Source organism: Piliocolobus tephrosceles, chromosome 13 (genome assembly GCF_002776525.5).
Source record: "Piliocolobus tephrosceles isolate RC106 chromosome 13, ASM277652v3, whole genome shotgun sequence".
NCBI classification, from domain to species: domain Eukaryota; kingdom Metazoa; phylum Chordata; class Mammalia; order Primates; family Cercopithecidae; genus Piliocolobus; species Piliocolobus tephrosceles.
The window spans coordinates 91,404,734-91,429,448 of NC_045446.1; the positions used below are offsets into that span (position 1 = coordinate 91,404,734).

The 24,715-nt window shown below is 37.7% G+C and overlaps 1 protein-coding gene across 2 annotated transcripts in view; it reads right to left on the bottom strand.

Moving 5' to 3' along the window:
- Positions 1-24,715, bottom strand: part of TRPC6 (transient receptor potential cation channel subfamily C member 6) — a 132,596-nt gene that overhangs the window by 50,972 nt on the left and 56,909 nt on the right. For both annotated transcript variants that reach the window (XR_002730880.2, XM_023208106.2), the window contains exon 2: positions 2,368-3,142. Coding sequence is in view for 1 of the 2 variants with exons in the window: in XM_023208106.2 (XP_023063874.2) it covers positions 2,368-3,142 (775 nt within the window). In the remaining variant the exon portion in view is untranslated. The remainder of the gene's footprint in view (positions 1-2,367; positions 3,143-24,715) is intronic.

Sequence of the window (24,715 nt, forward strand, 5' to 3'; positions counted from 1 at the left end):
GGCAAGGCTGTACAAACTAATCTCAGAGAAAAAGACTACTTGTTTTAATGCTTGATACCTGGCAGGGAAGAAATCTTTTGTTTGTTTTCGTAAAAGGGCCTTAAAAATCAAGCCAACAACTGCCCTTTCTCCTTGTGCAATAATTTTGAGTCAGGTTTCTAATTATAAAAATTGTCAAATTCTACGATATACTTTATAAAAACATTTTTTTAAACTGCTACTCTTGTTTAACAGCAATCTAATTTTTGAAAGTGATTTTTAAAAGACGTTAACAACATACTCCTAAATACATTCATGTTTTCGGTTAGATTTATCTTTTCTTTGCCTTGAAACCTTCACAGAGGCAGGGCATTAGAAAACGGTATGCATGTTCAGAGGCTCTGGGTAACTGCTCAAGACAATGGAGCAAATAGAGAAGCATAAATAGGAGGAAAGTGGCTAATCCATACACTTCACACTGATGAGAGCAGAAAGAAGAGTGTGATGAACAAACAAGAATGTCCAGATCTTTACATCTTCATTATCATGTGGAGGCCTCAACATTTTGCAATGCATTTAGGGACCATGAAGATTTTACATCCTGGTTAAATGTGATTCTTCCCACCTTTGAGCCACTAGCCCCTTCCTTACTCCATAAGATCATGCCTAATATGATAGTTACTACACACAGATCTTTTCTATCACATTGGATTATAAACTAATTGAGGACAGGATTGCTGACTGAATTATCTCTGTATTTTGTACTGCCTCGCCATCCTCATCCTCAACTATCCCCAATAAAAAAGAGCAGGGACTCAAAAGATGTAGGCAAGTGAATTAATGAACAAATAAAGAATATAATAGTCTTCAGTGGTTTAGAGAAAGCATGTAAACAAGGATACAGCAAACAGAAATGTTGAAATTATGCAAATTGAGTAATATAGATTTTGAAAATAATTAATGTTCATCAGAGTTCAAAATGCTTTAATTTGAATCAGGTGAATTTCTAGGAGTCAAGCAAAAAGTAGGTAAGAATCTGAGACAGGGTTGAAAAGGACCATTTGCTTGTCTTGCCCTGTTAGCTGCCAGGTAGCTGGAGGAAAACACCTTCCTCTACCTTGAGAGCCAAGCACATACTGAGTGTTTCAGTAGCCATTTCCTCCTTCTATCCTTTCTGGATAGACTGGACCTGAGGATAGATGGACACATGACATCTGATACTAGGGTGAAACATCAGTGACAGTGGCACCAAGAAGCTGCCCAGGAAAGCCTGGGCTGCAACACCTCAAGAACAGAGTATAGAAAAACAAGCCTTCTCATAGCATATAGAATGGAAAAAAATGAAACCAATATTCACTTTTGTAAAACATAGTAACTTGATGAATCAAACCTGTTTCCAACCTGCATTATTTAGTAAAGGAGATAAGTACATCATAAATAACAATAATCCATGGTAAAAGGTCATGGGCACTAGAAGTTAGATCAAAACTACCTCAAACAGGTAGAGGGAGTTTAGAGATACCCATGGGGAAGATCTTGGCTAGGGATGCAAGCTTTCATCCTCTCCACATGTAGCACAGCTCATACGGACAATGGCAGCATCTGACACCATTTATCTCTCCATATACCTCTTATTAAGAGATTGACTGGTCAAAGTTCTAATTTCCTACTATTTCGTATCTCCAATCTTTTGCTTTTGCTGGTGCCTTGGCCTAAAATATCTTTTCTGTCATTCTCTGCCTTCCAAAATCCTACTTGTTCCACCACATACAGCTGAAATGCCATCTTCCACATAACTTCCCTGCAGCCTAATAGGAATTAAATATTGTTTTCTCTGAATTTCTACAGTATGTTGCTTTTACCTCTACCTGGTAGTTTTATTTTTTATTCATGTGTGCATTTGTCTCTCAAGTCAACTGTGACTTCCTTAAACTTATTCTTCTTTCTGACCTCAACAGCATCTATCACTGTGCTCTGAACATAGAAACAGTGTTTTCTGGGAGGAAAATGCCTGGACTTTTCAGAGAGCACTATACCTGGATTCTGAACCCAGCTGTGTCATTTCCCATTTGTCGATCTTGGGCATTACCAAAACTTTCTATGCCTTCATTTACCCATCTAGACAGAAACTAATAATATCTCCTCAAGGGGGAGGGATAAAGATTAGACATAATAAATGTAAAATGTCTGGCAGACAGTAGAGCATCACTAAATGGTAGCGATCACAACTTTTGCTACAATGATTATAATAAAAAGCTTGTTGAATAAACTTATAAAATTACCTAATGTCCACAGTAACTAGCACAGTGCTGAGCACATGGTGGAAGCTGGTAAATACACCTTGACTGTGGCTTGTGGAGGGTGAAGTCTCTGTTGTTAATGACCTACCTTGAACTCTTTCTCAATATTGGCCAGCACTGCCAGTTCATTGCTGAGTTCTAAAGCCGTCATGACTGGATCTTCACTAGACAATGACAGGTAAGCCGGACTTGCCAGGCCTTTATAGGCATTAATCCTAGATCTGGAGTGGCTAAATGAGTCATGCTTCTGTTTCTGGTTGCAGTCATTGCACTTGCAGAAATAATCATGAGGCCGTTCAATCCTAGCACCCTTCCGCAGGAGGGTGTGCACAATTTCATATTCCTGGCAGTGGGCAGCCAGAATGATTGGAGTCACATCATGGGAGAACCGTGTCCCATCTTCATCATAGGCATAAAAATCATCTTGCTGGAGTTCAGACTGGCTAGGGCTGGTTGCTAACCTCTTGCCTTCAGCAAAAGCTGGATGACTGAGAATTGCTTCCACAATCCGAACATAACCTTTACTAATAGCTAGAAGCAAAGCATCCCCAACTCGAGAGAGGTTTTCTTTCTTGAGAAGAAGTTCTGTAATTTCCAGATGCTCATTGGCCACTGCCAACTGTAGGGCATTCTGGCCCATGTAATCCACACAGTTAACGTTGAGTGAGTGGCATTCTTCTAACATCTTCCGCACCACTGGGACGTTACCATATTCAGCTGCATCTAAAAAGCGTTCCTCCTCTATAGATAGGCTTGTTGAGCGATCACTAAACATGTATGCTGGTCCTCGATTAGCTAACCTTCTCCCCTTCTCACGGAGAACTGTCTGCCGCCGGTGAGCCAGTCTGTTGTCAGATCCCCGGCTGCAATAAAACAGAAAGATTGTAAACAAATCATATTAAGAGCATTTTAGTGTGCCAAATGACTTGCCATTCATCTAATACAATCCTCAAGTATATTAGATGTTGTCTCATCATCTCTAGACCTGCTATATTATAAAATGAAGATGCATTTATTTGTTAATGGATTCCAAGAACTTCACGTCTAAGAAAGCCAAGCACTTTACAGATTTTAACATTCCAATTTGGGGTGGAGACTAGCAATTGCCATAATTACTCTGTGCCATTCAAATAGAAACTAATGTACTATAGACGGTATAGACTTAGGAAAGATGGACTCTCTTATTCATAATCAGTCACAATGTGATAGAGAATATAAGACTACATTTTAAGAAGTAGAGACAATAGCAAATCCAGCCAAGCTAACAAATATTTATTGAGTCCCTCTGATGCCAGGTCCAGGAACTATATTAGGTCCAAGAAAGCCAATAGTGAAAAAACAAAACAAAACAAAACAGATGGGTTTCCTGCCTCTACAAGTCTTATAGACTAAAGGGAGAGATGGGCAATCAGCATATTGATTTGTTATCAGCTGCTTAATTATAATGATAAGCCTATAGCGGGGCATCTATCCCAGATTCTGAGGGAAAATGACAAGCTGAAAATGGAAGTATGAGTAGAAGTCAGGTGAGAGTGTTTTTCGGGAGGGTGAGACAGGGGTTGGGTGTAGGTAGAAAGTTTTCTCTAGCAGAGGTATCAGCTAGATGTTAGAGTATAGGTTTCATTAATATGGGCAATAAATGCTTGAACTCTGTTGTCCTAAAAATCACTGCAAACTGGAGAAAATTGCGATCAAGGTGTCAGGTAGGAAAAAACGCTTTTGTGGTGCAGGTAGTGGTCAGAGCAGTGGCCAGCCTTCAATGTAGTCCTTCAATCTGTTATAAGAAGGGAAAGTGAGCCGCGTGCTATGGCTCATGCCTATAATCCCAGGACTTTGCAGGGCCAAGGTGGGCAAATCACTTGAGCCCACGAGGTCAAGACCAGCTTGGACAACATGGCAAAAACCCATCTCTGCAAATAATAGAAAAATTAGCAGTGCATGGTGGCACATGCCTGTAGTCCCAGCTACTCAGGAGGCTGAGGCAGAGTATCAGTTGAACCCAGGAGGTCAAGGCTGTAGAGAGCCATGATTATGTCTCTGCACTCCAGCCTGGGTGATAGAACAAGATCATGTATCAAAAAAAAAGGAGGGGGAAGGGGATGTGATTCTTCCTCTGATCAAAATGCTATAATGAAGTTTTTTTTGTTATTAATTCATAAATTTGTGTCTTAAGGTCTTCTGAGCTTGAAGGGATCTCATTACAATTAGAGGTTCAACTCTTCCCAGTATCACTAACTGAACCCAAAGAAGGCGTATTTTTGCAGAACTGGGACAGGGCCAGGTTATAGGGTAGCCTAAAGAGAAAGAAAAAGGTATGATAAATGAGTATTGTTTCTTCTCTTTAGGAATGTTCCAAGATTCATCCCTCTTTAAAAACTGTCACAAACTTCTCAGTATAAAGAGGACAATAAAAAGATCCAAGGACCTCATAAGCCATCTTTCCCTCCAATATGTTCAGGTCTGGAGAATCTTAGTTGCTTTCCCTACTGGTCTTTATCAATCTTGATTCCACATCTCCAGACAATGCTGTCTGTGGCAGTGTAATGGCCAGGAATAGAAAGGAAGATAGTAAAGTTTCAGCAACTCACAAACAGATTTTGCTTCTTGGAGGAGCTTGAAGAGTATGCTGCCATATTCACAAATATTTTTCATAGATTTTCATTCAACAGTGATTCCTTTAGCTACCCAAGTCCTATTTAAAATCAACCAAACTGATGTTTTTTTAAAGAGACAAGTTTGTAAGTTTCAAAAAATGACATGAAGGACCAATATCAAATTATACAATATAATAATAATTTCTAAAATGGGTCAGTAGATAATATATATGCAACTTTTATTATAAAGGAATAGCATCTGTGACTATTTTGTCCTGTAGCTATTATTTCATTTTTAATTCCATTTTTAATTTTAGTAAAGTTATACATGTGCATATTTTAGTTTATTCTCTCCATGTCTTGATCTCCAAAGGTAATACATTTCAATTTAACTATTTTCGCTGGCTATTTTATAATTTTAAATGTTATAACCACATAGCTTTGGTTATATTGTCACTTCTTGATTTTTCAGGTTTGGCATTACCTATGGACTTCCCATTACACCATACTTTCACACTTCTCTCTCTCTTACACACACACACAAACACACAGACCCCCTTCATGGTGCCGTATCATTCCAGAATTGTTATATCATGACTTTTTTTAGATAACTATTTACTGTTTAAAATATGACAATGCAAGTGCTAATCACAGCTAAGTGGTATACTATAGTGTCTTTTCAGGTACAGCTTTCTTATAACCTCAAACCTAGTAGATAAAAATTCTCTTCATTTTCTCATTGCTCTATATACATATGACTAATTCAATCAAACTCTCTTCTCCATCAATGTAAGTCTTATTTTAATACATTCGACATATTATGTGGGTATTTTTTTTCAATTTTGGAAAATCTGGACCAGTTGCTGTTTAGACTTGATGCATGTATGTTGTCTTTGAATCTTCCTACAGTATCACTCCAAGGATTCTCTTTGCTTCTGTGTATTGTAGTCCTTGTTTTCTGTATCGCAGATCTTCTTTTTACTGAGTTGACTTCTTTGTTCTAGTACAGCAAATCTTCCGACAGCTGCCTAATAAAGCATGCATAGGTGAATTTTTAAAGAAGGTATACATCTAAAACTGACTTTGTCCTACCTCTAAACTTAACTGATAGTTTGGCTGGGTAAAGAATTCAAGTTGAGGATAATTTTGGAGGCCTTGCTCTAATTATAGTTTTGTGGCTACTATTGAGAAGCATGATGCAATTTTGATTCTGGGTATTTTCTTTGTCTCTGGTGTTCTAAAATTACATGGTTGTTTATTGAAGGGAGTCTCTTCTTCTCCACAGTGCTGACCATTTAATCTGGGAAAAAAAAGTGCCCTTTTCTAAGAAATATTCTTGCCCTAGTTATCTGATCATTTTGTTTCCTGCTTTCAATGTACCATTTCTGGAACTCCTCCTTCTTTTTGGATGTTGGACATCTTGGAATTGTCCTTTAATTTTCTTATCTTTTCTATTTCCAATTATTTATGTTCAATATTATTTATTATATTCTGGGAAATTTCTTCAACTTTAGATTATATCTATGAAAATTGTTATTATACTTTTGATTTTCAAAAACACCTTATTTTCAAATGTTACTTTTTATCAGACTTTTCTGCTTTCAAAGGCACAAAAATTTTTTCTTCTCTCTTTGGGGACGTTAATGATAAAGACTGCACAGATCACAATTCAGAGAACTTACTCCTGAGTTGCTTTTTTGTGTTTGTTTGCTTTGGTCTCTGTATTTCATAGAATTTTTCCTCATATAGTTAGTGATTCTTAATAGATATTCTTTGCTTCTTTTTAAAGAAATATTCCATATAATGTCTTTTCTAAGAGAGTATAATTTCCCCTTATAAAAACTAGACTGAGCCTAATGTTGGTTTTGGCAAAAGGTGATTCCTGATAAGGGGTGAGTTTCTAGAAGAATCACATTATTTCTGAGTTAACAAGATGGATGAGGTAGAAGAGACAGGAGATCATCAAAGTTTGTTACATGAGGAACCATCCATCATCTTCCTGCTGAAATTCTTAACCCTCTTCCTTTCTCTCTGTCACTTTTCTGGCTTCTACTAACCTCTTTAGGTTTTCACTTCCTCTCTCTTATCTTCTGTATTTATTGCTTTGCATAGTTTCTATTGCAGACAAGAGGAAGTTCAAAAATTAGGGGGAGAGACAATATCTTCCAAATGTGGAGAATGCTTTGAAAAAGAAAAACTGTAAAATTAAGGGAGAAACAAAATAGGATCAGGGATCTATAAAAGTAAGATGAAAGAACTGGGAGTGAGAACTTGCAAGGTAAGTTCTCATGTAACTAAAAAAATGACACAAAACTGACACAAAATAGTAATATACCAAAACATCAAGAACAAGCCTCCATTTTGTTCATCCATTAAAATGGGAGAAACAATTATTCTGACCTATCTCAACAGACTATGCCTCCTGCGTAGCTGGGCTAAAGGCACATGCTACCTCACCCAGCTCATTTTTGTGTTTTTTTGTAGAGACGGGGTCTCACCATATTGCCCAGGCTGGTCTCAAACTCATGGGCTCAAGTGATCCTCCCACCTCAGCCTCCCACCATACGGGATTACAGGTGTGAGCCACCACATCTGCCCTTTGTTTGTCTTTTTAAAGAAAGAAAAATAATAATTAGCAACTTTACTTATATCTCAATTTTTAATCTGGTTTACAAAACTTTATTTTTTCATCCAATACTAAGTTTACATTGAGCTAAATAGAATGTCTGAGTTGTGACATCTTTTATTCTAAAACTTAAAAATAACAATCTATGATTTTCCAGCCCACTTATTTGAAAAATGACAAATTCTATCTTGGCAAGTCACTAATCCTAATGATGTGTCCTATTTCCTTCTAAATTACTATCGCTTTTGTACTTATAACTTCTTGAAGGAACAGCAAAGATATTTCCGTAGAATTTTTTTTTTTTTCAGTTTTAAAGCATCTTCTGTCTTAGTTGTTGTGACCACACATATCAATCATATACAATGATATAATTTTCAGATACATTTTTTTAAAGTCCTAGATTATCATGATCTCTTCAGCACTGTGTCAACTATATATGAGTCTGTGACAGAATTACAACTCTGTCATTCTGTATCTGAAAAGCCAGAATGTATCTGATACATTTTTGTTTTTGCTTATTTTAGGAATATTACAACTGCAGGCACAATGAATTTTTATTGTTTTAGGCATATTACAAATGCAGGCACAATGCATTCAGCACCCCTTGCATGAGTAGTGAACACAGTAAAAGCTGCTCACATGTTGTTGACAGAACAAAACGCATGCCTTGCTGCTCTCCTTATCTTTCTTAACTGCAGCCTGGAGAAGCAATACAAGATTCTATTTGTATTTTTATGTCACAAGTGGTGTCGCTTAATCCCTTCCTCTCCTACACAAAAGCAAAATGTGTAAAACAACTTTTTAAGTAACAGGTATTTGAAAGCAATTCAAGAAAGATACTAGATGTTACTAGATAATATTACAAACCTCTCTGCAAATGGTTTTAATAAAACGATGTCGTAGAATTTTACATTAATAGCAAATGAAACCCAGCAAAGTCATCTATTAAAAAGAGGAACAACTCAGCCCACAGTTCCATAGCACTACGTCAGCAAAAGACACGTTCATTTCAGCTCAAGGGCACACTTTTCAAATACGGTTCTTCTATGTATGCAAATATTTATTACAAAATTTTCTTCACCCATTTAGCCACATTTAGCATGGTTAAAAGCTTAGTAACCTACATTTTCATGTCTGTATTTTTATAAGGTGTTTATCACAACATATAAATACTGGTTCTAAGAAAGAGTGTAATTAGCCACCACCCCTATGGCACTCAAATATAGATTAGGTCATGAAAACCGTGTTTTTACATAGCTCATTTTCCTGATCCCTTTAGTGCTTGTTGAGCACATAGTGAGAGATGGAATAATCCATCTCTATTGAAAATGCCAGCAATGCAAATTAGCTTCTGAGTAGAGTGGACTGCATGCTTGAGTCCAGAGCATGTGTAGCAATTTTCTCTCCTTCCTGTTCAACTATGATACACTTTTATCACATGGAACTGCTTTTATACAAACTAAGCTCCATATTAAGTACTCAGCTTAACTTTGCGCTTTAAAAATCCTTACAAACATTTTAAAGCACAATTCTATTACAGCAGAAGTTTTAAAATTGTAAATGGAATGTAACTATTCCAGGCAGTGGGGTCAGCCAAAAGAGTAATGTAGATTCATCCTAGGAAAGTAAAAATAAAAGAAATTCCAGAATTTGCATTTTATTACATGCACAATTATCAATGGGAATAATTAGACTCAGATATTTAGAGATTAACATTATACACAACGAGCAAGTTTGCAAACCACTTTAGGGAGAGGAATGAAATAAGTCATTTGTTCTCGTTTTACAACACTGACACTGTTTTTGCCCTGACTACTTAATCTCTGGGCACATACCCTAGGCCCTTCCTCTGGGGTTGAGGAAGCAATAAACAATGAAGGTGGTTTTCCTTAGTCCTATGAGAGCGATGATGATTTTGCCTTAGTCACACTGAATTCACCCCTCTTTGCAGAGGGACACATTGTAAACTCTCAGAACATAACTGCGGAATACATTAATCCCTCCTGTCAAAGGAGTAAAGTTTAAAGGCTGTTTGTTCCCTATTAACCTGACTGCAAATGACTACAATGTACAACCCTACACAGAAAAAAGGAACAAAATATAAAGGTTGAGCCACAGTGTTTTCTAGTGTATATATAATATTTTATATTCATTTCAAATAAGTAGTGAGCTCAACAGGGGACAAAGGAAGTTGAAAGCCATGTTTTTAATGGCATCCTTGTGACTTGTTTATGATCCAGAAGCAGAGATTTTCTTGACTTTAAAGGCAGAACGAGGGCTAGCCACAGTGGGTCACGCCTGTAATCCCAGCACTCTGGGAGGCCTAGGTGGGTGAATCACCTGAGGTCAGGAGTTTGAGATCAGCCTGGCCAACATGGTGAAACCCTGTCTCTACTAAAAAATACAAAAATTAGCCAGGCATGGTGATGGGTGCCTGTAATCCCAGCTACTTGGGAGGCTGAGGTGAGAGAATCGCTTGAATCCAGGAGGCAGAGGTTGCAGTGAGCCGAGATCACACCACTGCACTCCAGCCTGGGTGATAGAGCAAGACTCAGTCTCAAAAAACAAAACAAAAAAATAAAAATAAAGGCAGAACTAATATTTTCTTACCCTGTTCTCTCTCCCTCGTTTACACTGTACATAGAGTGTGAGCACCCATCTTCACAATGCACTACCAAATCCCTTGAACTTCCAAATAGTCTTCTAGATAGCAATTCTTCGTTTTGATTCAATTAGTTTCAATTTTCCCCATGAACTCTTCTCATTTCTTCAAATACGAACTTTCTGTTTGATCAGTCACACTACATCACACCCTGCCTTAGTATTCTATGAATGAAATGATAAGAGCCTGAGCTGCTTGTCACTTTCAGTCAGGAGCCAGCTAAAGCATGACTGAAAAATGTCAGGTGCATATAACAAATTTTTGGTTTGTGTGTATCATCAATTGACATCTTTTTTGTATAAATTAGAACTCACACTGTGAGACAATGAAATTGTGAGTAAATAACGGAAGTTATAGGAACTTGCCTTTTTATAAAACAATGTCTGAAATGTCATTGTTCCCTTTTAGCTTCTCCTTGGTGGTTTAATTTATTTCATGTGTCATGTCTCCCTACTTTGAAATGCTCTTTGGAAGAGTTCTGGGGCCAGACATTTATGGTGAGAATAATTAAGGACAAGTTCAGGGAAACTGAGAACTGAGTCCTTGGGGGATCTGAACTTGCGAAAACTTTGGGGAACCGTGCAAAATATTTGGAAGAACAAAGCTTTAAGAACAAAATAGAGTACTCTTGGGAATATTAAAAAGTTTCTGTGTAATACTAGTAAACTATATCCAAATTATCTCATCAAAGAAGAGGTTTAAATTCTTCCATTACCAATGACTACCATAATCATGTGTATTATACAAGCATTTTCCAATTCCACAAATATCCTGTGCATAAGATAGATTCTGGGGAGGAAAAAACATACTTCAATTATAAGACAATCTAAAAAAGTTGATGAAGGAACTCTAGGAGTATGTGTTCCGAAGTTAGGGAAATCCAACATGGCACCAAGCAGTGCTCACATCTAGGACAATGTAGGCTTAAGTCTGAAGGGGCATAAGGAGGGAACAGTTACCAGACAGGATAACTATAAGACAAGGGACACTTGACAGTGGCCCCTGACCTTCCATGAAGGCTGACAGGCCACCATCAAGGAGAGAGCCAAGGGAACTGATACTCTGACCTCACTCTCCTGCCCTCTGATATCCTATAAGTGCCTCTGATGGGGTGAACTCAGCCCAGTGCTGGGGGACAAAGAAGCAGTAAACACAGGTCTGCATTGGTGCTATTGCCACAGTCAGAGACAAGTATGCAAAGCATGAAGAGTAGGCCAAGAGGACCAAGTCAACAACACCCAGCATGTGCTCTATATACGATAATTTGACTTTGCCATAATTAACTCCCTGCTCTGGTGATGAGTGCACTAAAATCTTGGAAATCATCACTAAAGAACTTATCTACATAAAACACAACCTGTTCCCCAAAAAAAACCCATTGAAATAATTTTTTAAAAGATTTTAAACTACTGGGGGGGGGGGAAGAAATTACTGATGAAAACATATGCACCAAAAAAATGGTAAGTATATTTTTGATGATGAGTAATTATGGCATCATCGGTTCACACCTTTCTGAGCTTATTTTTCCCTTCTTTAAGCTGTCAGGAAAGATACCCACATTCAAGTTTATGCAGTCCATTATCTTAAAAAATGAACCTGTAACTAAGATTCATCCAAAGAAATTCTAAGTTGATGTTCATATGAGGCTTGGGATGAACAACTCTGATGTGGAGGGTGAGAAGAAGGATAATCTGATGTCATAGAAACATTCAAAATGTGAAGAGCACAAGCTGAAGCTGCTGATTACCAGAGATAATGGTGCTGAAGAAAGACTTTGATAATAGGTCTGGAACATGCTCTAACTCTCCACAATGGTGGACAGCTCCAAATGCTCACAGTACAGGTTTCAGTCTGTATGAGGCTGCTATGTGTAATAGAGTACATAGAGAGAGAAATTGGCAGGACCATGCAGCATATAGCTTTCATTTATTAAAACCAAAATTGTGAAATGCTTTTCTTTGCTGATATGGTATGATTTCAGACATCTTTATCAACCCTCACACCCACCATCACTGGGATCGTGACAGTTCATTCATTCATTCATTCATTCATTCATTCGTCAATTCAAATATTTACTGAACCTCAGCTTCAACATGTTCTAGGTACTGTGTTAGGCACATGGGGGTACAGCCAGAAAAAAATAGGGTATGGCAGAAAAAAAGAGAATAAGCAAAAGATTACAGGGTGATGGATGTCACCAAAAAGGAAGTAGTGTGGCATATAAACGATTAGCAAACAGTTTTCAACCCAATAGGAAGGTCAGGGAAAGCCTTCTGAGGATATGTCACTTAGCCTAAGAATGAAGGAGAGTTAGTTGAGAGGAGGGAAGAGGAGACTCAGCCTGCAGGCAGAGAAAATCACAGTTGTATAAGTCAGCAGCCCAGAAAAAAACCTTGAAAAATGTTAATTATGGCTGGAACACATGAGAGTTCCCATCCCCAACACGATTTCTGGTTCCTGGCTCAGTTTAACTCAAGGTCTAGCACTCAGGTTTAGAAGCGAAACATCCATTGATATTCACAGTTTAGCACTTAGCACTTCCACCATAGGGCAGAAAGGTAAACATTTAGGTAATTCCTTAATAGCTCAGGATTCCGATTTAGGAGATTCAAGCTTCAAAACTTGGAGACTGGATTACCACCCCAAAAGGTTTTGTTCTGAGGGGTTTGGAGCTTTTATAATTCAAGATCTCAAGTTGAGAATAATTGTGGACAAATTGAGGGAAACTGAGAACTGAGTCCTTGGGGACCTAAACTTGAGAAAACTTTGGGGAACCTTGCAAAATATTTGGAAGAACAAAGCTTTAAAGAAAGATAGGCTGAGTTGGGAATCCTTACTCTGTCAGGTACTACCTGGGTCATCCCTCTCAGCTTCAGATTCCTTAACTGTAAAACTGGAAAGGGAACAGCATCAAGGATAGCAGTCACCTGTTAGGGTTACTATGAAATTGGTGATTTGTGGAATTCTGCTTAAGGTAATTCAATGCCTCATCTGTCATGGACCTCAAATCCTTCTTAATCATAATTATTCAAGACTTTCCAGTTTGAAGATGCTCTGCTTATTAAATGAGATAGAAACTAAGAAATCATTAAATAGCTTCTCTTCCTTTAATGCCAGCTGTTAAATCTGCACCATGTGTCCAAAGAACACAGTTTGACCCCCCTTTTTTGTTTTTGTATTTTCCCTTGCTGTGATGTCAACATGGCCAAAAGGGCATTATGTTTTTACTCTTCAGAATACTCTGTGCTTTGTTTTGCTACCACTGTTCTTAAAGTGTGTTCTATTCTTACACCTTCATCTCTGACTATATATTTCCCTTTCCCTTCTTACCTGTATTCCTTAAACCTGAACTTATCTTTGAATTCCAGTGCCAATCACAGAGCCAGGCACAAAATGTTTTATGCATCTACAAATGAATAAAAAAGCAATAGAAAGAAGAATATGAAAAGAAAAATGAGTGGAGAGCACCCTAGTTTGTCACAGTTTTAGGAGTTTCTCAAACTATTTTACTTCCTATCCAGAACCTTTTTAAAAATTAGATAGAATTTCGCTTATCGATCAATAATCAAATGCATAACAACATACTACTACACAAACTACCTCTACCGTCAGAGTTAAATTTTGCAAGGAAGTGTATCCTGTATTTACCAAGTAAGTTCTCAGTAGTCATAATTGTATTTTTTCACGGTATTTTAAACTAATTTTTACTTGTCATAAAGTGAAATGTACTTTTCCACCCTAAGTAAAAATGAAATATAGCAATTTGATGGAGTTTGATTTTTGAGCATACTAATTGTATCAAGTAAATTATAAGTTTACTATATATTTACCCTCTAGCTTTATCAATAAAAATATTATATAAACTTGTAAGTACACATATATTAAGTTAATTTGACTAAGGCTAGGAAGATGGAAACTGATATTTATTAAAAGTTTTTACTAGGACCAAATAACTTTATAGGTGTTATTTTATTTAATTTTCACGGCATTTGGTGAGGCTCGCTTTGTTATTTCACTGCATGAAGAAATATTTGGAGATCACTCCTGAACAGGCATGGCAATATAAGGAAAAACGTTTGAGGGCTTTTTTTTGTTTTCTGAATTTCTTTCATAATGCAGCTGAAAAAAAAAAAAAAGCAGGGTTTCAATATCCCCCCCCCAAAACTGTGAACATCTGTTGATTTCAACAATACTAGAATTGGTTATAAACTGGTTGATATCTAGAAACTTCCCTCTTAAGTTCATGCTGGCAATGAGTGGTAAGGCAAGACTGTAAACCTAGGTTTGCAGATGTCCTATTTCATTTTTTAAATCTTATTTTTTATTATTGTGAAGCACACATGCTGAAAAGAACTAGTTTTAAGATTAATAACAAAATTAACACCATTTTCCTACCCATCTCCACTTAAGAACGTGATCACTGATCACTTTTAAGACCTCTGTGTGCCTGTTTAAATTATTATCTTCCCCTGAACCCCAACAACCAACCATTATCTGGTTTTTATGTTAAGCATTCTTTTATTTTATAGCTTTTCCATCTTTGCATGCCCTAAACAACACAAATTAGCTCAAAAAAAGTAAGTACTTAGCACAAGCTTGGTAGAATAAGGAAGGGACATACTGCACTGCTACACTCTTAAAGGAAGGCTCCTAAAATAAGATAAGCAGAGCAAAGTCTGTGGTTCATTATCTGACTCCAGCTTCCTTGAGAGTTTGCAAGAGCCCTTGTAGGTTGGTCAGAGGCTGACCACGAATTTCATCCTGGAACACAGGGCTCCTCAGAGCTGCAGCAGCTGGCAGGGTAGCCAGCAGGGCATCTGGCCATGCATCTGCTGCTCTCTACTCCCTACTCCACTACAAAAGAGCAAGTCAGAACACATTACCTCAGAGGCGAGAGAAGGCTCACCCTCATTGAACTCTTCCACATTGCCTTTAGGAGTAAAGTTGTCAATCAAGGTTTTTTGCCATGTTTCCCCTTTTGCCCACATTTTAAAAAAATCAATTTTACAAAAGCAAAACACTGAACTACACTGAAATCTACATAATATGAGCAGCCAGTAGCTGGAAAGCTACCCATTATGTTGAGCCAATAATGGAATTTGTCTATATCCATTTGCAGCTGTATTCAACTTTCAGAGATGTGATCAATGTGCCTCTACTTATAATAGTGTGTTCAAGCTATAAAAGTTATATGACTTCCCTAAAGGAAGGTGAAAAGGAAAACAAATTCAGTGAAACTAGTGAAGCCATTGCTTTGGTATACCATAAAGCAAATCTAGTTGACTAAAGCCTTGGTGTTTTGGTATAACATGAAAAAAAGTTCTATTTTCCATGGACAAGTGATTCTCATCTTACCCTTTTGGTAAGATAACCTTACCCTTTTGGATAACCTTACCCTTTTGGTAAGATAAGAACTCTCTTATGGTAAGAACTCTCATTTTCAGTCTAAATTTACAGATGCAACTCAAACCATTTTTACTAATTGTATTTTATTCCTATGCTAGTAAATTTAAATTTGAGAACTCTGCGGAAGGCTTATACTTCCTCTATGCATCCTACTCGGTGATTCTTTATTACTACCATTAGTCACTGACTGAATGCTAGTTATTGAAGGGTTTCCATGCATGGAATACATTTCTACACTACTTCCACTTTACCCACCAAAGTAATAATGATATAAATACCAGAAGGGTACTAAAAATTGTTTCAACCTTGTCACTTTTCAAGTACCTGCTTTAAGTTTTCCTAGAGGAGGGAGTATATAAAAATTATTAATTATACAGTTAATTTCTACCTGAGGAAACCAATATACAAACTAACTTGCCCAACGTTAAACAGCTGCTTAGAACCCTGAGCTGTTAATTCATTTTTATTCCAAAATGCTGTTACCTAAAAACAAATGTTATTGAAACGAAATTAGTTTCTGGTCCTGTTAAGGAGAATTTTCTTATGATGAAGATCCAATTCAATAAACAACATATTCTTCCCTATATATTCCCATAGCTGGTGTTAAATTTGTTCCCATTTATGCTGTGGCCAAATAAAAGCAGAAGAATTGGCCTAGATTAAAAAGTTGTTTGAGTCAATATTCTTCAGATCTTAGCTGGAGCCCAGAGTTGTGATATACCAGTATATCTGCTCATGAGATGTTATTCTGGAACTTAATCAATAGAATCAGCCAGATTTTTGCCACCATTTCAGTTGAAAGAAAAGCATCATTTGCCCTCTTTGGTCTTCCGTTTCCTTGCTTCTAAAGTAATCTCTCTTCTGCACAACAAAGGATACAATCAATAAAATAAAGAGACAATCCACAGAATCGAAGAAAATATTTGCAAACTGCCCCTCTGACAAGGGATTAATAGCCAGAATATATAAAGTGCTCAAACAATCATATAGGAAAAAAATTCATAATCTAATCAAAAAATAGGCAAAATATTTGAATAGACATTTCTCAAAAGAAGACATATAAATTGCAAATAGGAATATGAAAACATACTTAACATCACTGATCATCAGAGAAATGCTAATCAATATTACAATGAGATGTCATCTCACCCAAGTTAAAATGGATTACATCCAAAAGACAGGTAATAACAAATGTTGGTGAGGATGTGAAGAAAAGGAAACCCTTGTACAGTGTTGGTGGGAATGTAAATTAGTACTATGAAGAATAATTTGGAGGTTCCCCTCAAAAAACTAAAAATTGAGCTGCCATATGATCCAGTAATCCCACTGCTGGGTATGTACCCAAAAGAAAGGAAATTAGTATATCAAAGAGATATCTGCACTCCCATGTTTGTTGCAGCACTGTTTACAATAGCTAAGATTTGGAAATAACCTAAGTGTCCATCAACAAATGAATGGATGAAGAAAATGTGGTACTTATACACAGTAGAGGACTAGTTAGCCATAAAAAAGAATGAGATCCAGTCATTTGCAACAACATGGATGGAAATGGAGATATTATGTTAAGTGAAATAAGCCAGGCAAGGAAAGTCAAGCTTTCCATGTTCTCACTCATCTGTGGGAGCTAAAAATTAAAACAATTGAATTCCTGGACATAGAGAGTAGAAGAATTGTTAGCACAAGCTGGGAAGGGTAGTGGAGGTTTGGGAGAAGTTGGGGATGGTTAAGGGTACAAAAAGGATGAAAGAATGAGTAAGACCTACTATTTGATAGCACAATAGGTTAACTATAGTCAATAATGACTTAATTGTGTATTTAAAAATAATGTGAAGAATGTAATTGGATTGTTTGTAACTCAAAGGATAAATGCTTGAGGGGATGGATACCCCATTCTCCATGATGTGCTTATTTCACACTGCATGTCTATCAAAATATCTCTTGTACCCCATAAATATATATACCTACTATGTACCCACAAAAAATTTTAAAAATAATTTTAAAAAACTAAAATAAGATAAATAAAGCAACCTCTAAGGACCCTTCCAGTTAATACAACATTTAATTCGATTTCTCTGTTTTAACTAAGTGAAACATTTACCTTCATTTTCAACAGCTTTGAGGACAAAGACTAAGCTAAATAACCTAGTCAGGTGAGAAGTGAGAACTTGGTGAAAACATGCTGCAAAACGATGTTCTCTCCAATATCTGCTTCACCCATCTTGTTCCTTATGTAAGTTAGTGGCACCCCAATTTTCTAGTTACTCAGAAAAAAAAATCATGGTGGTGTCCTGGGCTTCTTTCATACTCCAAAACCATTTAATCAGGAAATCCTGCTTATTTTTCAAAATTCTGAACTGTATCTCAAAATGTATCCAGAATCTGAACACCTCTTGCCACCACCACAGTCCAGGCATCCAGATACTAGATCTAGATTCAATGACTTGAAGGCCTGGCACAATCTGATCTTTACTGAGTGAGGGTGTCAGAGAGTTAGAAGAATCAGTACAATCTCACCTGTACTAATTCTCTTAACTCTCTGACCCCTTCACTCAGTCTCTCTCCTCCAGCCACACTGATCTTCTTGCTCTTCCTCAATGTACCAAGCATGCTTGTGCTTTTGCACTTTCTCTACCCTCTGCCTGGAAGCTTTTATCCTGATACCTGAGCACACACTCTCAATTCATTAGGGTATTTCTTTACTTAGAAGTCACTGATATAGTTTGGATTTGTGTCCCTGCCCAAATCTCATGATGAATTGTAATCCCCAGTGTTGAAGAAGGGGCCTACTGGGAGGTGATTAGATCATGGGGGTGGATTTTCCCCTGTCCATTCTCATGATAGTGAATGAGTTCACATGAAATCTGGTTGTTTAAAAGTGTGTCTCACCTCCCCTTTCACCCTCTTCCTCCTTCTCTGACTGTGTAAGAAGTGCCTGCTTCCCCTTTGCCTTCCACCATGATTGTAAGTTTCCTGAGGCCTCCTCAGCCATGTTCCCTGTACAGCCTGCAGAACCTCTTTTCTTTTAAATTACTGAGTTTCAGGTAGTTCTTTAGAGCAATGTGAGAATGAACTAATATAGAAATTGGTACCACAGAAGTAGAGCATTGCTATAAAGATACCTAAAAATGTAAAAGCAACTTTGGAACCAGGTAACAGACAGAGGTTGGAACAGTTTGGAGGGCTCAGAAGAAGACAGGAAGATGAGGAAAGGTTTAGAACTTCCTAGAGACTTGTTAAATTGTTTTTGAGGGCTCAAAAGAAGATAGGAAGATGAGGAAAGGTTTGGAACCTCCTGGAGACTTGTTAAATTGTTGTGACCAAAATGCTGATAGCAATATGGACAATGAAGTCCAGGCTAAGGTGGTCTCAGATGGAGATGAGGAACTTACTGAGAACTGGAGTAAAGGTCACTTTTGCTATGCCTTTGCAAAGAGGTTGGAGTCACTGTGCCCATCCCTTAGGGGACTGTAGAACTTTGACCTTCAGAGTGATGGATTTAGGGTATCTAATGGAAGAAATTTCTAAGCAGCAAAGCATTCAAGATGTAGCCTGGCAGCTTCTAACAGCATTTGCTCATATACATGAGCAAAGGAATGATCTGAAGCTGGAACTTCTATTTAAAAGGGAGGCAGAGCATAAAAGTTTGGAAAATTTGCAGCCTGACCCTGTAGTAGAAAAGAAGAACCCATTTTTCAGGAAAGGAAGTAAAGCTGGCTGCAGAAATTTGCATAAGTAAAGAGGAGCCAAATGTTAATAGCCAAGACAATGGGGAAAATGCCTCAAAGGCATTTCAGAGACCTTTGTGACAGCCCCTCCTGTCATAGGCCTGGAGGACTAGGAGGGAAGAATGGTTTCATAGGCCAGGCCCAGGGCCCAGCTTCCCTGTGCAACCTCAGAACACTGATCCCTCTTTCCCAGCCACTCCAGCTCCAGCAGTGGCTGAAAGGATCCCAGATATGTTTTAGGATGCTGCTCCAGAGGGTGCAAGCCATAAGCCTTGGTGGCTTCCATGTCATGGTAAGGTTGCAGGTGCACAGAGGCAAGAGTTGAGGCTTGGAAGCCCCTGTCTAGATTTCAGAGGATGTATGGAAACTCTCTGATGTCCAGGCAGAAGTCTACTGTAGGGAAAGAGCCCTCATGAGGAACTTTTACTAGGGCAGTGGTAAGGGGAATTGTGAGGTTGGAGCCCCCACACTAAGTCCCCACTGGAGCACTGCCTAGTGGAGCTGTGAGAAGACAGTCACTGTCCTCCAGACCCCAGAACAGTAGATCCATTGACAGTTTGCACTGTGCACCTGGAAAAGCCACAGGTACTCAACACCAGCCCTTGAGGGCAGCCATTAGAGCTGAACCTTGCTGAGCCACAGGGGCAAAGCTGCCCAAGGCCTTGGGAGCTCACCCCATGCATCAGTATGGCCTAGATATGAGACATGGAGTTAAATGAGATTATTTTGGAGTTTTAAGATTTAATGACTGCCCTGCTGGGTTTCAGACTTGTACAGGGCCTATAGCTCCTACCTTTGGCTGATTTCTCCCCTTTGGAACAAATGTATTTACCCAGTGACTGTACCCATCACATCCTGGAAGTAAGTAACTTGTTGTTTACTTTATAGGCTCATAGACTGAAGGGACTTGCCTATAATCTGAGATGAGACTTTTAACTGTGGACTTTTGAGTTAATGCTGAAATTAGTTAAGACTTGGGGGACTATTAAGAAGGGATGATTGTATTTTGCAATGTGAGAAGGATATGAGATTTAGAAGGGGCTAGGGGCAGAATAATATGGTTTGGATTTGTGTCTTCACTCAAATCTCATGTTGAATTGTAATGCCCAGTGTTGAAGAAAGGACCTGGTAGGAAGTGATCAAATCATGGGGGTGGATATTCCCCTTACTCTTCTCATGATAGTGAGTGAGTTCTCACAAGATCTCCTTCTCTGGTCACGTAAGATGTGCCTACTTCCGCTTTGCCTTCCACCATGATTGTAAGTTTCCTGAGGCCTCCCCAGTCATGCCTCCTGTACAGCCTGCAGAATTGTGAGTCAATTAAACCACTTTTCTTTATAAATTACCCAGTCTTAGGTAGTTCTTTATAGCAATGTGAGAACAGACTAATACAGTCACCTTTTCACTAAGGCCTTCCCTGGTTATTATTTAAAAGTAAAATCTCAACACCTAACATTCAAGGTCTATATTCTCTTCTTTATATTTTTCATCTTATCACTAACATCTGTACATTTTACTTATTTATCTTGTTTATTGTTTGTCTCTTTCATAAGAATGCAGGTTCTATGAAAGCATTTATTTTCCCCCAAAGTATACCCAGTGCATAAAACAGGGTCTGCACCTGGTAGGTACTCAGCACGTATCTGCTGAACGGATGAAAGCATGCATAGAAATAACCTAGGTATCTATGTCTGCAAGGAAATGTTAGGCATAGCCTCAGTGCCAGCATTATAATAGAATTATTTGAGAAAATCCATAAAATTTGTAAAGCTCTATCAGACTAATTAGAAACAAAAATGATAGAAAACACAAATAGCCAATACCAAGAATGAGAGATGATATCATTACAGAGTCTAGAGATGTCAGAAGGATTATAGTATATTGTGGACTAATTTATGCCTATACATTTGAAAGCTTGAATTGGCGAAAGACTTTTAGATATGACACCAAAAGCATGATTCCATGAATTTAAATATTGACAAATTGGGCATCATCAAAAGAAAGAACCCTTACTCTTCATGCTCTGATCTACCAAGGCACTTTTTTAGTATTCTTCAGACTTAAGGTCAAGTGAGTCTTTCTGGCAGCAGTTTTAGATCAACTTGTGGCTGTTCACTAGCTGTCTTTGCTTGTCCCAAAACAGGTCAGAGTGAAAGCAGGAAGCAGGAGGATGAGAGACCTGCATTAAGATTTAGCAGAGTTTTTTCTTTCATTGGTCAGAGTTATTTTGAAATTGGTGATTCTCTGTCTTCAAGTTATACTATGGGCATGACATCTGTGAAGTTTTATTTCTCCTTTCTTAGTCTATATCATTTCTAAGATATATTAGAAAATGGAACTGAAAAGTTGCCATTGTCTTCAACTATCTGTAATTTTCTCTTATCTTTCTTATAAAACATTTTAAATCAATAATAGCAGAAATAAGATATAGATTACACTAAACTTTGTAGACTAAATCTTTGAAGAAACCAATTTCAAACTTCACTGGAGAGTAAAAAAGCAAAAATTCCACATTTTCTCTTAGTTTAGACAGGAGTTCATTTCACAGATACTTATCGTTAGCTGAAACTTAATAGAGCAAATTGAAAAAGACTGAACCATTTCAGTGGTTCTACATTTGAGATGAAATATATCTAATCTCTACTCAAACACTTTGCACCACTTACAGTGATCATTTAAGTCATGTGCATACAAGTAGGAAACAAGGTTGTTTTAAAATTTTTCTATTATTGCATAAAGTGATTCAGAATGGAGATGGTGATTCATGTGACATTTTCTGCTCTTTTCCCTGCCTACATTTTAGTAAAATATATTGTCCCCTGTTATTCCTCTCACCCTGATTCTTCTGTGGTTTTAAAATTATAATGGCTGTTAATTTAGAAGGCATACCTCTGAAAGGAACAGCCACTGTCTTTGTCAAAGTCAACATGGCATTACCCATAAATACTCAGCTGCCTACATCCCATTGTTTATCCTCCAATCTAAAAGTAGCCTCTCATTCATTTCACTTTACAACAGCCTTCCATTTTCAAATTTGGGATTATAGGTTGATCAAGGTCCCTTAAATGAATTTACCAACAAATGGAGAGGTAGGGGCTTCAGCCTCAGGCCATTTTTATCCCTTAAATTTAAATGTATTTAAATCATAAATGTAATTCTACCATTAAATATAATTCTACCATGCTGCAAGAGCTTTGATTTCAGCACTTTGTTGTTTTGTTTTTCCATGTCAATATTCTCCATTTATCAAAATAGTGAGTAGCAGGTAGTAGGTGGTATGTATACAATGTGATACATAGGCTTCATTTAAGAAAAGTAGACAGCAAAATTTGATGCAGTGTTATCCATAGAAGGAATAAGTACAGGTGATTTTATCTTTCACTTGTTTCTTGTCATTATTTTATGAATTTCCCACGGTGTGCCTGCAATACTTTTTAAATAGTACTTTTTCCCTTGATACAAAATGAAATGCTGCTTCAATTCACTTTCCAACTATTTCTCCATTTCTATGCCTTAGAAATACCTAAGCAACAATCAATCAAGTCTCATTGCCTCACTTGAAATAGCCTTTGCATTAAGTAGAAATCTTAAAGGAATTGTCGAAGAGATGAGTATGTTTAAAAGTCTGGTGCAAGTTACATTAGCCACTGATTTTTGCATAACCACAGAAGTTTTGAAACAAACAAAATGAAAAGTATCAAAGTACTATTGTTTTGGAACAAACACGTAATGGTCATTAGCATATCTCTTGCAATGGAAACGCAAGGTAGTAGAGCATTTTGGCTTTGGAGTCAAATGGACTTTGGCTCGAATACTAGCTTATGAGTTATTAAGAGTGTGATCTTGAGTGACTAACTTAGTATCTCTTAGCTTCAGTTTCACCACCTTTGAAAGAGGAACAAGAAAACCAACTGTGCGGTTTTATTTTAGTAAGTAGGGGAAATTTAAAAAGTAACCCATAGCAAAGATGCTTAGTCTTAGAATTTCCAAGACACAGTGATGAATTGAATGGAAAGGAGGAAGTAAAGGGAAGAGACTAGGACAACACTCATAGTTCTGGCTTGGATGAACAGATACAAACTGAGACCTACAGGATGAGTATGAATTAGCCAGGTAAACGTTCAGTAAGAGGAAAGAGACTATTCTAGAACTTGGGAGTGCATGAACAAAAGGCAGAAGGTAAGAGAGAACATAATACATTTTTGGAACTCAAAAGTATTTTGATATACTTTGACAGTCAACAGGTAGCTAGAGATTAAGATGGAGGGAAAGGGCAGCCAGTCATGAAGAAACTTTTGAGTTATGATGCAATGTTTGTACTTTATCCTGAGCATAATGTGGAGACACTGAAAACTTCTAAATCATATTTGAAGTTGAGAGGAGAAGGGTCAGGAAGCAGGATGATCAGGCAAGAGACTATGGCTACAAGCCACAGTGGTGGCCTAAAGGAGGTATCACCAGCGGGAAGTAAGAGAACACATCAGGACAACCTTCCCTGATTCCATAGGATGGGCAGGGCAGCTCCTTTTCTTCTGTGATCCATAGTCCTTTGTACTCATGGCCCTCATTGCAGAGTGCTTATCACAGTATATTTTAGTGATATGGCAGAACAGATTCCAACAAGACAAGAAATGTGTCTTGTTTCCAGACCTTCATGCGATTTCTGGCACCTGAAGAGTTCCATATATGTACATTAATGAAAGGGTGTAAATATGAATCTCTCTCTCTTTTTTCCTCTCTTTTTAACAATGATCACTCATGTGCATGATGCAGACCCCTCTAATTAATGGAACTGCTTCCTCCAATAGCGAGAAGATCACTGTTATTCTTGCGGAAACTCTCAGTGCTAATATCCACGCGAAATGGTATTACATGCTGAACATTAAGTTAAATATGGCACATTTTCTGACCTCAGAAACTTTTATATAAGATACTTGCTTTGAACTTAAAAAAATAAATTTGAGCATAGTTTAGTTTCTCTTCCTTCTTTTAAAGTCAAGATCAATAAGTACAGTTGTTTTCTTACTGAATCTTTTCAGATGTGTTATTCCTAAACTGTCTCTTTATTTGTGTACATAAATTCTTTCCAAAATTTTCTGATTAGAAGATGATTTAATTAAATAGTCTTGGCCGGGCATGGTGGCTCACACCTGTAATCCCAGCACTTTGGGAGGCAGAGGCAGGCGGATCATGAAGTCAGGAGTTTGAGACCAGTCTGGCCAACATAGTGAAACAACCCTGTCTCTACTAAAAATGCACAAAAAATTAGCTGGGTGTGGTGGCAGGCACCTGTAATCCCAGCTACTCGGGAGGCTGAGGCAGGAGAATAGTGTCAACCCAGGAGACGGAGCTTGCAGTGAGCTGAGATGGCGCCATAATAAATAAGAAAGAAAGAAAGAAAGAAAGAAAGAAAGAAAGAAAGA